The following is a 15,155-nucleotide window of genomic DNA, read 5'->3' on the forward strand; positions in this document are numbered from 1 at the left end:
CCCAGAGAGGGACAGTCACGGCCTCCCTGGGCACTTCCAGTTCTCCCARTTCTCTGCCACCCTCAGCGAAAGGAGTTCTTCATCGTGTTGAGGTGAAACTTTCTGAGTTTTAGTTTGGTTTAAAAAAAAGTTGACCTGCTGGATGGAGGTCCCTTCTGGATCATTTAAAGGAGTGGGGATATTCCCGTCACAGGGCAGCAGCAATGCCTTCCCCCTTTTACCCTTTTTTTTTTTTTTTTTTTTTTTTTTTTCTTTTTTTTTTTCTTCGGGATCCCGGTGGAAGCTCAGGGTGTCCCCCTTTCCCCCCCTCATGCCGGGGCCTCCCCCGGGCGCGGTCGGTCCCGCGTTGCCGGCGGGGGCAGGGCGGTGGCGGGGCCGTTCCGTCGCCTTTAAGCGCGGCGGGGGCCGGCCCGGGGCGGAGCGGGGCGGTGGCGGCGCAGAGCGGGCGCGGGCTCGGCCGCGGCGGCAGCAGCAGCAGCGGGGCCATGGCCGCCGACGTGTTCATGCGGCCGGCGCGGCTGCTCGGGGCGGCGGGGCCGCTGTCCCCCCGCACGGAGCCCGACGAGGACTCGTCGGACACGGACGATGGCGGAGCCTCGCCGGGCGGGGGGCGGCGGTGCGGGCCGCGGCGGGGACAACCCCCGGGCCCGCAGATCATCCACTCGGGGCACTTCATGGTCTCGTCGCCTCACAGCGAGCACCCGCCCAAGAAGGGCTACGACTTCGACACGGTCAACGAGCAGACCTGCCAGACYTACCAGTTCGGGGCGGCCCGCGGCGGCGGAGGCACCGGCGGCCGCCTCAGCATCGACGCGTCCCTCACGAAGCTCTTCGAGTGCATGTCCCTGGCCTACAGGTACCGCCGGGGGGGTATGAGCATGAGCGGCCCCGGGAGCGAGTCCCGGCTGCGGGGAAAGCCCCGGCCGGGCTGGGCGGGGGGACCGCGCCGGGGCCCGGGGCCGTGTGAGGGGACGCCCTGGCCGGACCGACCCACACGCGGCGGTTCGGTGCCGCTTTTGTTTCTCAGCGAACTTGGTTGGGGATGGTGGCGGGCGCTTTTCCGCAGGCCTGAGGCCCGTGGTGTGGGGTGAGCGGGGGGCTGTCGCTGCCCCTCCCGCGCTGAGGGCTGAGGGATGGGGTCCCGCTCGCCCGGCTGGCTCCCGGTGCCGCTGGAAGCCCTCAGCATCCCGCGGCCAGGCTGCGAGCGAGTGGAAGCCTCTAGTGCTGAACACAAACCCTTAAAGGGCAAAGTGACTCCGCTCGCCGTGAAACCCGGCCAATTTTCCTTTTTCCCCTTCCCAAATTTTATTTTTATAACAAAGTCAAGCAAGCGGACTCAGTCGCTGTTTCCTTTGTTCCTGTGGCGGCTGCAGCTGGTAGCAGTACTTCCTGGGTTTATCTGCACCTTTTGCTCAGACTTCAGTTGTGGTTTTTATCTCTCAAATAAGGCGTTATATTCACATTTATCCCCTTTGTCTGTCATCCAAAATGGAGGCAGAGCTGWGGAATAGAAGTGTTTTGGAAAGATRTGTGTCTGCTCGAGTCTTTTGTTCCGTGTGATATAGCAGAAACCGGATCCAATCTGATGTTCTCTGCTGAGCGTATTTTGGAAGTTGATTAAAAGGGTTGATGGAAAATGCCTCTTGGCATATCAACGGAAATGTTTATTTTCATCTATAGGAACYACGTTAGCTTGCTAAAAGAAAATTAACTTTGCCTACCCCAAATTCCTCTATTTAAGTATTACTCAGTGGAAGAGGAAACAGTAGTACTATCTGTTCTGTACAGCAGCAAGAAGATGTAATGTAAGTAATCTTAAAATGTTGATAATATTGGCCAAACGTGTTATTGGGTATTGTCAGGAGACTGAACCTCGATAGCATGTGTGCAACAGTGGATGTAAGTACTTTGCACTTATAAAAGAAATAAAAATGAAAGCCTAACTAAAAATTAATCAATCTGCCTTTATTGTAAAGCTGGGAGGAACATGCAAAGGAACCACAGGTATTATGAAGGACAGAACTGGACTGCTCATGTGCATTGAGCTCTGCCACCTTGGTTTTATTTTGTGCTTCCACTAGTGTGTCTTTGGGATTTTGAAACTGAGGATCACATCTAGTGTGAAGGAATAATTTTGTTACACTAATAGACTATACTGAACTCTGATGTAGGTGAATAAATTAAGCACCAAATATATTTTAGAAGAAATAGTTTTATTCTGCTTGCTGGTGGTTGTGTGAGGCAAGGTGCAGAAAATATCTTCTTAGAGGCTGCCAAAGAAAAGCACATTCTTAATGCTTCTGTCCTTGGGTACCTTAGGGTTTGCTGAGTTGCAGCCCTGAAGCATCCTGCCCAGATTCAGCCTGCTTACTCAGCATCTTGGGGATATAATTTTTAAATCTGCCAAACAAACCAACGGTAAATCTGGATCCRAAAAAGATTAAAGTAATCCTGGCAAGTCTGATTTGGGTGATGAACATGGCTGTGAAATGAGAAGTGGTCTTTATATAATAAATTATTGAGCCTGTATGTTGTAGGTCTCTCTGTCCACATCCTCCTCAGGTTGGTTTGTTCTTGGTTGGTTTAGGGGATGTTTTCTAGGCTGTTTTCTAGGATGTACAGTCTAGGGGATGTTTTCTAGGCTGGTACAGCCTCAGCTGTACCTTTCACATTTTTGTCGGATCCAGCACTGACAAAGCATGTGGATTCTTTGTTAATGTTTTCCATGCTGCCTTTGCTGGATAGAAATTCACTCTAGAAAGAATTGGAGGTGTGGAAACCAACACCAAAAACTGTAACAGAGAGAGGTGAAGAAGTGTGGTTTTTGCTTTGTGGGGCCGTGAGTTGACTGCAGAGCTGGGCAATGCAGGCCTGTTAAACACAAACCCAAGGAAGCTGCTGTAACGGAGCTCTCTGTGTAATATTTATTTACACGTGACACTTATTGCTGGTATTTCAGTGTCTAAAGTTTTAAAGAGAAGCAGTAAAACGTGTGGTATCCATTAGYTTTGCCGATGGACTAGAAAGCATATTTTTTCTAGATTACCTCAGTCATTACCTGGGTCATTACCTCGGGTGGTTTGTTTGGAAGTGACCAAATTTATGCAGAATCACGAATGCATGCTGTACCCTGAGCTCTTTTAATTGTGCTGTAAATTTTTTTAGAGTTTGGCTTTGTGCTGTTAACGGTCAAACTTTTTATGATAAAAAAAGTTATTTCTGAACACCAGGGAAGTGATTCCCTCATGCCTKTGAGCTGTACAAACCAACGTGATTCTAATTTTCATCACAGCTGTTGCAGTCATGTATCCAGTTGCACAGCTTGAAAAGTCTCATTTCAGATAAGCCATTCCAGAGGGGAAAATATACCTATAGTATACTCCCCTRTACCGTGAGCAGTTAAAAACAATTTTAAAAATTAATAAGTGACTTATAAATAYTGGGGTTTACAACAGGTGTCACGCGGGCTGTACGTTATCTAAATGTCACTTGTTTTTCTGATGAGATTGATTGTAGGAACTGTACAACCTGACAGAGGTAAAAGAACATTGGTTTTCCCCTTTTAGCCCCTTCATCTCAGCTCTTTAAACCAATGYAACCTTGCAGACCTTGACGTGTAGGTAGCTAGAATTGACTTGTTGCAGGCAAGCCACTTTAAAGGCAAAAAGATCTTAAAAAATGTGCTTCTCAAAATGAGAGAGACCTTTGACGCTGCTCATTCTAATGAGAAACTGCTGCTGGTTACAGAACCTACAATATGCAGAATTAAGTAAAATGTTATGTCRTCTTGATATTTGATTTAGAAAAGCCCTCTAATAACTTTGCCATTATCCAAATAATTACATTACCCAGAAATAACTTCCCAAAGCTGAACTGTATTCAGAAATGTTCCAACAACAGCATGTCATGAAGGTTTTTTTTCCTGAGATTGGGACAGAAGAATTTTTTCTCTTTGTTTTGGAGACTTCTTGTCTCCAGCATAAGAATCATGTTCAGCTCTATGTAGAATGCAGGCTGAAGGCTTCTGTGAAGTGAAAAATTGTTCTTTGCAAAAGGCCACTGTAAACCATTTATTGCCCTGACAGTCTGGAATATGTGACATTGGACTTCCCTGTGGAAAGCTCTGCTTTGAGAACAATGATGCACAGTTTAAGGTTCAAAACCTGAAATAGGAACTTTTCATAATTCCATATGGAGCTCTTAAAAAATCCATATTGGGAATCAGTGACCTTGTGCTAGGGTAGAGAGGTAAATCCTGCTGAAATGACTAATGTAATTACTGCATGGAGTAGGAAATGCAGTGTGTTAATCCTGGAATAATTAGGTTTAAGATGATTCTTTATTTTCTCTGGGTGTAAAATGGGTAAGTGACGGTGCAGATTTCAGTGTGTTGTATACACGCCCTGTAAAGAARTAAGAGCTTGATGAGGCTCTGAGACCATGTGAATAATTAATTTTCTCTATGATGGTTCCCTTCTTGTGCCATACTGGACAGACAGTCCTGCAGTGGAGAGAATGGGCTGCTCAGATGTGTGTGGTCATGTACATTGGGTAGAGCACAAGTTTTATTGTAGGAATTACTAACAATATCTCTCATACTCAATGGTGTTTATGTCAGTCTTGTCCATGTCAGTGTAGGGCATGGTAGGGTAGATGAAGATGACTTGGTGGGTTCATTTATTCTTAAGTAGCCTCAGAGTTCTCTCACCTGCTAATGAGAGCTTAAGGACCATGCCAGGTGTTGTGCTTGAGGTAAGAGTGTTAAGGTTGGCATGAGATACTTGTCTAAAACCCTCTGGATCCTGCTTGCTAAAGCTTGCACGGAGCAGGAGAGTGGGGTCTGGGAACTGGGACAAAGGCTGCCTTGTGAACAGCTTGCCAGGTCATTTCTAGATTTCATCTCTCCTCTTTAGCAATATGACCCCTTCACTTCATGTAGATGTGAGCCAAAAATATTCCCTTCCTCAGTAGACTGACGTTAGGGGTCAGCTTGTTTCCAGAGCACCTTTGCCACACATTCTTTGTTAGTGCAGCCTGTGTTTGGGGAAGTTCTCAGCAGTGCTGATAGCACTTCGAGATTAAAAACTTCCAGAATTTAGTTACATATTCCACATGCTGYTTGTAAAAGCTGCTCTCATAAAAACACCTATATTCACCCTGTCAGTTAAGCCAAACTTGAGCAGAGTTGCTGTTAGARGTATTTATTAACCATAGTAAGGGTCCCTTCAAAGCAACGATGCTGTATTTAGGGTTCAGTATGAATCAGGACMTTGGTACTGAGCCTCTTACCCTGCTTATGTCAAATGCTTGATATAGTCACAAGCTTTTAAGCTCTGTGTAAGATGCACTTTGAAATTCCACCTTGACAGCCTTGAACCTCAGGACAGTTTGCAGGAGGATTGCTGAGCTGTTTTTGTTCCAGAGATGCATTTCTTTGCCARAGTAAACATTGGGTAGTGGTAGTGCAGAAAGGCCTCAGTTCAAGGTTTTGGTGTCTTCAGGGCTACAAATGACTAAGGAAAGAGCAGACGAATTCTGTAGACAAAGTTTTAGATAGAGGGTCAGTTTTATTTTGCTCCTGACTATTTTGGTGCGGACCTGGTTGTGCACGGTGTTACTATAGAAGTGTGGGGTAGAGGAGTCACATTTTTCATTAAAAAAGCACATTGTTATCTTCTGATTTGCCATTTAATCTACATGGTTTGTTGTAGTTTTCATCTTGTGTTTTCACTCAGTAAACAGATGTTATTTTCTGGCTTAAATACAGCATGGATTTCATAATCATAATTTTTGATGGATTGCTGAAATAGGGAAGAGGGACCTAATTTGTCCTCAGACTGTCAGTTCTCAAGAACTTTTGCGTGGTCTGAAAAAATTTGGCTGAACTTTGAGATTTGGCATTATTTTTAGTGAAGATTTTGTGCTGCATGATTATGATGTGCTTTGAATGGCAACAGAAATTAATATGTTGATTTCCAGCTCTCTCCCCCTTACCCGTTTTTTATTTCTTTCTGCTGAGTGGTAAGAGGAATCAAAGCCAAGAAACCCAAAATTCAGGTCTTGGCTTTACTCTTGTTTTTCCRCACACCCCTTTAGTAGGTCACTGAACCATTCTTGTTTGTTACTTTCCCATGTGGGGAAAAAAAATTTCCATTCTTTTGGAAAGCAGAGTTGATATTCAGTCACTTGAGCAGCTGCTTATCTGACTGTGTGTCCTTAAGCTATGATTAGTCTTAATCAAACAAAGGGGTATCTAGTGATGCTAGAAGCTGGGAAGGGGTAGGGAGGAATAAAGGGAGCTTTGTAGCCATTTTGAGCTGAAGGCTGGGCATTTCTGGGATATCAGAGGCATTTGGACAGGCTTGAAGTAGAGAGTGAACTCTTTAAGTTGTTATGGATGGGTGTAATTTTTCCCCTAATAACAGTACTCAGAGGTCTGTTGCAAAGCAGGAAGAGTTGAAAGGGCAAGGAATGAGGCTGGAAACTCACTGAGATGTGGCATAAAATTAAGAGGATCTTTGAGGAATCCAGTGAGTGAATGGGAAGGGCCCAGATAAAGCCACATGATGAGCTTCATGGTGTAGGCAGAACCACAGGGTTGGAAACAGGGAAGAAAAAAAAAAAAGATTTCAAAGTTCAAGTCAAACAAAGGATGTCTCAGCTGACTTGGTGGTTTGAGCCTCTGTTACAAACTCACTGAATTCCCATGAGTGAGGAAACAGCCAGCAGCCAGGGTGGATGGAATGACGGCAAAGAAAGGGAAGTCTCTAATGATGGTGGGGACTCTGGAGAAGAAATGAGGTTGGAGTTGTAGTTAGATGAGATCTGATAAAAAGGACAGAGGTAAARATCATGACCAGTTGGGGGAAAAAAAGACAATGTTGGTGTAATGCCATTCAGGGCAGGAGAAATAGGAATGAAATGAGAGATTACATGGAAAATAAGGGTAGATGGTTGAAGGTGTGGCTGGAGTCAGTAGTCCCGTGTTTATTCCCTGTGCTTTGATCTGTGATGGGACAGTTAGATAGGAAGCACTCGATGAGGGTGTGCCTGATAAAGGAGAGAATGAGCTGCATGGATACAGATATGGAAGTCATGGATGATGGAGCTGTTGGATGGGGGCAGGAAAGCTGGGATTCCTTGTTTGGCTCTTCTCATGCTGCCCTGCTGCCTTTTTCTGTTAAAGAGAAAAGGTTCTCTTTTAAAACTAGARAAACAACAACAAAAGCCTTATCAGTTTAGAAATTTGGCCAGTTTGGGTTTAATCTGGTATTTTATTTTTAATAACAGACTAGAGTCTATATGTTTGCAACTTCCTTTCTTTGTATGCAGAAATTAATTGCATTTACAGTTCCCTCATCTGTCCTTTGATATCTTAATATCATTGGCACAARCAGTTCTTTAAAGACAAAACTTCTAAGCTACTTCTGAGGAAAAGGACAAGCTTTCTAAACTCTTTGATGGCTATAGAAGTATTTTACAGCTTTCATACAATTTTTCTTTCGCTCTGGGAAGGAAACTTTAACACGTCCATGAAACAATTACGAAGATGATTAGGAAAAGTACTTGTTTCAGTTGCCTCCAAAGAAAATAGAGTTGGTTCTTTGTGTTTCAGACAGTGATGGAAAAACCTGAATCTGATTGTTTTTAGTGCAGACTAGAATTCACTGTTGTCACAGTTTCTGAAGCAGGAAAGCTTGAAAAATGGGGTTAGGAAAAGCAAAGTTCTTCAGAAATTGCTTTTAATAGTTTTAGTACCAGAATAGAAATTCTGAACATGGTCTTTCCAARTAATTTTTTGTTTGCTCAAATGGGAGTTGCAAGGTAATTTTTGGCTGTTTGTTTTTGAACATAAAGCACACTGACTTGGTGTCATTGCGATATAATTAATGTAGCCATCCCTGGGTAAGTAAAGCAGCCATTGCCATCAGAAATGTTCAGTGTGTGTTTGCCTCAGCTTATTTACTTTGTGACACAAGCACAAAGCTCTTCACTAAACCTTGATTTCTTGGCTGTTGATCTTAGGGAGGAAGAAGCAGTAACTGATTTATCTTTCCCCCTTCTGAAAAGGACCAAAACAATCTCAGCATTTCAGAGCCCCAGATGTGTGTTCTGGCCTTTTTGAAAAGGGGAAAACAAGGCATGAAGTTTAGAAGTGAGCTGAAATGGGAGTCTAAAAGGAAGCCCTATCAAGGATGACACTTCAGCTACAAACTTAATAAAGGAAAGAGGACAAAGGGAAGAAGATGGACAGCTTACTAACACCTCCCTTAGGAAAGCTACTACACTGGTGAGGAGTCCTACAGATACAAAATACAGGGTAATAAAACCAGTCTGATATCTGAAGGGCAATCCTAATGCTTCTGGAAGGCAGTACTCTGCTGAGTGCCCTTGGCATTCACTGAACTGCCTGATAAGCACCTGCTCGCTGCCCTGGCTGTGGTTCTAACAGGTATCATTGCTCTCACCATAGAGTCCCCAAAACACCTTTAATATCTGGAGCATCACTGTGGATTCCTGAGTGTGCGGCCCATAGTGRCCTTTTGGAGAATCTGCAAAACCCTTTTGTTGTTCTGTTTGGCTTGGAAGTCTAAATGGAGCTTCTCTGAGCTGTCAGATGGTTAACAGCCATTGGAGGCAAGACCCYTTCCTTCAAGGGAGATTTGTTCAGGAGCTGAATGTGCCCCTTCAGGCAGCAGGAGGACCATGTCTGTTTGCAAACAGAAACGTCGAGGGCTCCTCGTCTGTTTTCCTGTCTTAGCTTGATGTGCTGCAATTGCTGGACTCCGCCTCCTTGTCTTAAATCTGCTGCTGGGTTGAGCGGAAGTTTGCTTGAGCTCTGTGGGGACAGTGTTTGTCTGTCTGTCTTTCCCATACATGTGACAATCTCTTACAGGTTTCCTCCAGGCWTAATGCCTCTGAGGAGCAAATGTTAAGGAGATCCTCCTTGGCCATTCTGTGTGGTGTGAATGGCTGCAGGGTATTGCCATTCCCTCTGCTAAGCAGATTTCACTTTGTGCCTTAAGGTAAGGAAACTCTTGAGTGCTGCATAAGAACAAGCTCAGCAGCAGTTACCTTTGTGAAAGATTACTATTTTCAGTTTGCTGTCCAGCCTTGACATCAGATGGATAATAGAAAATGGAATTGGAAAGGACCATAGGAAGCCATCTAGGCCCAGGAAGAAGATTCCTTCCCTTGGTTTGTTATCCAGACCATGGCCACTTCCAAGGTATATGTAGGTACAAAACCCACAGTGTTGGGAGTGGTTCTCAGGGCCACTTTGTTGCCTTTGAGACTGTAAAAAAAAAGGTGACATGCCAGATGGAAAGGGCTTGCAGGGCACTGCTTGGATTATCATGTAGCAGGGTATTAGTGAAAGAATCTGATTCACTTCAATTAGTGATATGTCAGTGTGTTTTGGCCCGACCACTGCTGACCTGYAGATAACCTTTTGCCATGACACGGTTGGTGACGTACCATGATGTGAGGAAAGGATTCAGCTGTTTAAGTAGCTAAGCACACTGCTTAATGAATTGATTACTTTTCTTGAAAAGCACAGAAAATTTTAATGACTTGTTAAATTTTAATGACTTGTTAGAGAGCTTTTTATCCTTGGTTTTGTGTTTGCAGCACATTATCTACAACAGTAATGCACAGTTAGAGACCGTTTCATCTCTCTACTTCTGGTTTAGCTGATGGTGTAGTGAAAGGAAGTAGTGGATACAGTCCTTTTTGCTATATTTAATGCCTTTTCTYACTTTATTTTTTATATGTGGTAATGTCGTCCTAAATACAGAGATGAATACTTTTTTTTTTTTTAAATTATAGTGGCAGATTTCTGGATTTCCATAGGTATTGCTCATTTATAACACACCAGAGCAAGCAGAGCATATCTTTATGGGTAGAGTACTTACTTGATTTTTGTGCTTCTGTTTGCTTGCAGATTAGCAGTATTTCCCCATGCATTCTCCCCGTGATTTGGGAAACAAAGGATGGAATTTTGGGGGGAACAATTCAAAGCAGAAATAGGAGAGCCGAGGCTGCTTTCAGCTGAAGGAGCAAGGAAGAATGGTTGAGAGATCACCCTTAGTCCATGAAAAGTCATCCTTATCYGAGTACAGCAGTCTAATGCTTATTATAGTTTTGTATCTCTGTGAGCTTGAAAGGGCATCTTCCATCTCAGGAGATGAAGGGTGGTCTTGTCTCTGCTGGTGTTGGGTGGGGGTTTTACTTAGACTAGGGCTGGCTTGTGAATAAGAACAAGAATTGAAGAGTGGGGCCTTAAGGGTGACTGAGGGGGTAAGGAGAAGATCCAGACAGCCTTGCTCTTGTGTAATAGGTTTGCCCTTCTTGAGAAAGAGGATTGCTGTACTGGTTTTGGAAGTGAGATAGCAGCTGCATTGTTTGTAGTTGAGTCTTGGAAATCTGGGGGGAAGGTGGCAGCTTCCAAGTGTGACCTGAACCCTCCGTATGGGGTGTGTGCTCCTCCTGGCYTTGTCCTGTGCTGCATCTGCCCTGGTATTCTTAGAGAGTCCTGCTGATGTGGGTACTCAGAGGTGGCTGTGTTGAGAGCTTGTGTGAACACCAGAGCCTTTAGTGCCATTAGAATCCCTGAGTGCARGATCAGGGAGCGAAGGAAGAAAGGTGTGCAACTGTTTTGTCCTGAGGAGTTTGTGTTGCATCTTGTACTGCTGCCTAGAACAGATCTGCCAGACCACATGTWAGTGGGATGAGGCCTTTTCTTTTTGCTGATCACTCCAACAGTGGAGCCTGTTAGTCCTCAGAGATCAGCAGGGTTGTTTTTTATGAGAGACATGTCTGCATAACAAGATTCAAGCAAACATTGCARAGGCACGAAGGAGGCTTTGCTTCTGGAATCTGTCAAGTTCATTGTTTTCAGAACTCTCTAGCATGGGGTGTTTACTCGAAATCCTGGCGTCCTTTCCCTCTGTCGCTTTGTTTACTCTCTCTTCCCTTAAGGTCCCATAGTAACGGSTGCTCTGCCTGCAGCAGTTCAAGGACACGACAGCTGAAGTGACCTTGGCCAGCATGGCTGGGACACCCCTGGCCAGGCTGCAGCGACTCAGTGACTTCTGTATCCAACAGCCAGACCCTTCCCCAGCTCATTTGAGCTTGTWTTCCAAAACACTCTTCTTGTCCACATTGTCCCATCTGTGCCAGGGGCTTGGTTGCCTTGGCACCGAAATTCTAATGTAGGGCAAGGGTTAGACTCACTCCAGCCAGMCAGGGTGATGAGAGAGAGCCCAGGCCTGTGTGGTAGTGCTGGTGTATCTTTGGAGCAGCTGGAATGAAGTGACGCTGGGATTTCACAATAGACCTAAAAATAACTCAGGCCCACAGCATTTAGTTGCTGTATGTTGATATGAATGTGCTGTGAGCCATCACAGGTTGTTTTGYTCAATTCTTCTTGCTGCATCTTGCATCCTGATTTTGGGCTGCTCTTAAATCTGTACTATTCTGTTTATTCTCACTGTCCACACCATTCACAAAGGGACAGAGACCAAATGGAGCAGGAATTGTGGAAGAGCTTCTCAGGTCTTTGTGATTCTTCTTTKAAGTCCATGACTGCTCTTGGTTATCTTTCTATCAAGCAGATTTTTGCTTTTGGTGCTGTGGTGTGACATTTGATTTAGCCTGTGTTAGTTGTTGAAAGCCACTACTTTGCAGTGTCCAGGCAGAAGTGATCATCAAGGTAAAAAAGGAAAGGCATGCACATAAAAAGGAAAACTTAAAAAAAAGGTAAAAAGGAAATACCTGGGCTTGTGGGTCTGGCAGCTGTTAGAGAAGAAGTGCCAAACAGGAAGAGGGCAGTGGAAGATCTTGTTGCATTCCTGATCTGCCAGTCATTGGATATGGGTGTTATCTGCTGCCACGTTTCCCAGAGCAAAGCATGATATCATTTGTTTTGTTCTTGGATGGTCAGTCTCTGCTCATCCTGATTAACTTCTGTGTGTTTATATAGAAGATAGTAGTCTGAGTGAGCTTAGCCATGGCAAGTCAAGCTCTGTTAATAACATTTACAGTGACAACTGTGCATCAGAACTCTCAGTATTTGAGTGAGAGGCAACACAGCCGAGTCGTGGTCCTGCTAAGCTGTGCTGTGGATTCAGGAACGAGCTCTGAAATGTGCTTGTCTGTTAGCAGCACACAAAGGTCTGGATGTTACATGTCACGCTTCTCGTGTTAGCTCGTYCTGTACTGTGTCCAAAGAAGGTATGAATGTTTCCCAGTATAACTCCTGCATATTGGTATCTGCACAGCTGAGTCCAGCTTTCTGTTTGCTTGGTAAACATCTGTCCCTGAAAGGATGGAGGCTGAGAGAACTTGGATGGAAAATGTGCTGGTGGTGTGCCAGATGTGGGAAAGCACATAGCAGTGAAAGGAACTAGCTACTTGCTTTCACTCTTTAAAACAGCTTTTGAGGAAGAAAATTGAGTGCAGGGTTTGTAGAGGGTGGAACAGGCTTGCCACCTGGAAACATGACTTCTGGGTTAGAGGATATGACACTTTTAGTTCTTCCTCTCTAAGTCAAAGGATTTGGATATGGTTGTGAAATATTTAGATCTGTTACAGAGCCAGAGAAGCTCTTTGCATGTTGTCAGCTTACTTTAAATGAACCCAGTGTTGGGATGGGAGAACTGACTTCATCAGGAATACAAATATCCTCAAGGAGGAAACTGCACTCTCTTCAGGTAATTATTACCAACCATGTTTGACACCTAAAACAGAAAACAGAGGTTGTGAAATAATTGCTTTGGGAAACCAAAGCAACCTGCCCAGAAGTTGGGGCATCCAAGTCTTTGCAGTAGTCACCATAATGGCTGTTCTTTACTAAAAATGTCATATACCTCCCTTTTCAAAGCAGAGACCTGCCAAATTAATATACCTACTCAACTGGGCAGGTTGTGTCTGTAAACAGCAAAAAGAGAAAATATGTAGTTCTTCCAATTCACTCTTAGGGAGTGAGTTAATATGCTTGCTAATACCATTTTTGTTTAGAGTTGAGAGGTGCTGGTTGTTGAGAGCTGGCAGGAATATCATAGGGACAAGCTCATGCTGTTCTGACCCTTCCCCAAGCACCTGTTCAGCTRCTGGGACTGAGCACTGGGCAGGCTGGACCTGTGGCACCCTGGGTGGGTGYCATTACAGCTCTTGCTAAAGCAGGTGCCAAGTGCTACAGTGAGCTACRCAGTGTTTTAGTATCAGCTGGGAAAAGATTCCAGGCAGCATTTGGTCTCTGGAAGCTGCAGATAAGACCAGAGTGTGTGGCTGTGGCTGCTCTYGGTGGTAGCAGCCCCTTTTATGCTGCTTCCTCCCATCTCAGACTTCCTGAAGGTGCTGGCTATTCCATGGTCTTGTGAAAGTACAGAGCCAGTGTGTTTGTGACAGGAGTGACACTGTGATCTGAGTCATTCCTCCTGTGAGGAGGGGTTATCTCCAATCAAACTGCATGGGAACCAGAGGCATTCCTAAATCCTGGTCTGTCTCTCATGCTATGTGAAATACTTAACCCTTAATGGAAACTGTGGGATTAGATTGCATTTATTTACTTTATCAAGACAGCAAATGTTGCTAAAGAGCACAGCTTAGCTCTGCAAATAGATGCATAGAATTCTGCAATAAAAGCTAATTCATTACTGTGTCTAATAAAATTTTGGTCTGTGAAGGCTGTTGTTTAGGAACCCAGCRTGGATCCCATCTGTTTTCAGTATCCAGTTGTACAAGTAGAACCCTCAAATCTCCAGTAAAAATCTTAGCAAAGCCTTAAGGAGACTAAAACTTTTATTAGCAGTTTTTATTAGCACATTAGTAGGCTTGGTGTCTGAGCTTGGCATGTGGTGATTATAGGCTGGGTGGATGTAGCAGGCYTTTGGAAATGGGGATACAAGCCCTAGGACATTCAGAGAGGTTGCTTCTCTCCTTATTTACCTTTCATATGAGCTGTCCCAAGGGACTGTCATGTCCCCAGGACAGGACTCTGCAGAGTGAAGGTTGAGGCTGTTTTTTTTCTGATTTTGGCACATATGAAAAAAAAACAAAAAACACAATTCAAAGAAAAGACTTCAGTGAGGGTCATTTAGTGACTTCGTTGTTGTTTTATCTATAGTAAGATTTGGGAAAGTGTTGATGTTGTCACATGTTTTACTGGTGAAGTCACCACTTGATTTGGGACACGAACCATCTCAGTCCCTTTGAAAGTCAGTCCAGCTGTGTATTTTAACTGGTGTGCAGGTGAATGGCATGAGAATTTCTGAACCATTTTGCTGCTTGATATTTAATCATGGTGGTTGCTGGGAAYAAGGGAATGACTTTATAAGGGTGTGATGCAATAAAACAAAGCCTTTCTCTGACACTCACCTCATACAGTGAGGTTAAATATTGCTTTATAAAGTTAACTGCTATGAAATATTCATCATTGGCCTGTGCTATGCACAGTTACTACAGCCACCATCATTACAAAACAACATCCAACAATTCAGCAGTACTGGAGCCRCTAAGAACAGGGTTGATCTCTCCATCTATGTGTGGAAATCTGGCATTGCCCTTGGACTGTCCAATCCTAGACAGGCAATGAGAGCCATCTGGGAAAAGTGTGGTGAGGATTATGTGGCGTGAGCATTAGCTCCTTCCCTGCCAGCCCTGTGTCCCAATTAATTAAATAAGGGTCACTCACACAGCCTTTCCTKCATTGCAGCAGACAAATCTTCACAGCTTCTGTTTGACTGGTGACTCAGAGGTGAAAGTTTGTTTTCCACTTCATGTTCTCTAAATGTTCATCCTTCCCGTCCTTCTGTGGTCTTGGATGGGTGGATCCTGGGGAGTTTCACTGCCTTGTTTGATTTGTGGCTGCTCCCATGGCAGRACCATACACAGGGTCATGGGATGCTCACCATGAGCTCAAGGGCTGGTTTTGGTGAAACATTGCCAAAACATCTGTTTGCACATATATCCAACAGAGCTCTAAGTGGAGACTTTTCCCGTGAGTYGTGCATGACCTTTTAGAGTGGTTTGGGTTTTTTTTTTTTGGAAGTTTTCTCCCTGCTTTCTGTGGGATTCTGATAGATCTTTCCATAGTTTCAGTAGTAACACARCAGTGCCTTTAGCCTGCTTCTGTCTCTTGTGTAGTTTCTGGT

The 15,155-nt window shown here is 44.3% G+C and overlaps 1 protein-coding gene across 2 annotated transcripts in view; it reads left to right on the top strand.

Annotated features, from left to right (window-relative positions):
- The first annotated feature begins 455 nt into the window (after positions 1 to 455).
- MLXIP (MLX interacting protein) overlaps positions 456 to 15,155 on the top strand; it is a 43,320-nt gene continuing 28,620 nt past the window's right edge. For both annotated transcript variants that reach the window (XM_057377768.1, XM_057377769.1), the window contains exon 1: positions 456 to 856. In XM_057377768.1, the coding sequence (XP_057233751.1) occupies positions 486 to 856 (371 nt within the window). In that variant the 5' untranslated portion in view covers positions 456 to 485. The remainder of the gene's footprint in view (positions 857 to 15,155) is intronic.

The sequence above is a fragment of the Malurus melanocephalus genome, unplaced genomic scaffold (genome assembly GCF_030028575.1).
Source record: "Malurus melanocephalus ecotype Western Australia unplaced genomic scaffold, MMel_1.1 scaffold_325, whole genome shotgun sequence".
Classification (NCBI taxonomy): domain Eukaryota; kingdom Metazoa; phylum Chordata; class Aves; order Passeriformes; family Maluridae; genus Malurus; species Malurus melanocephalus.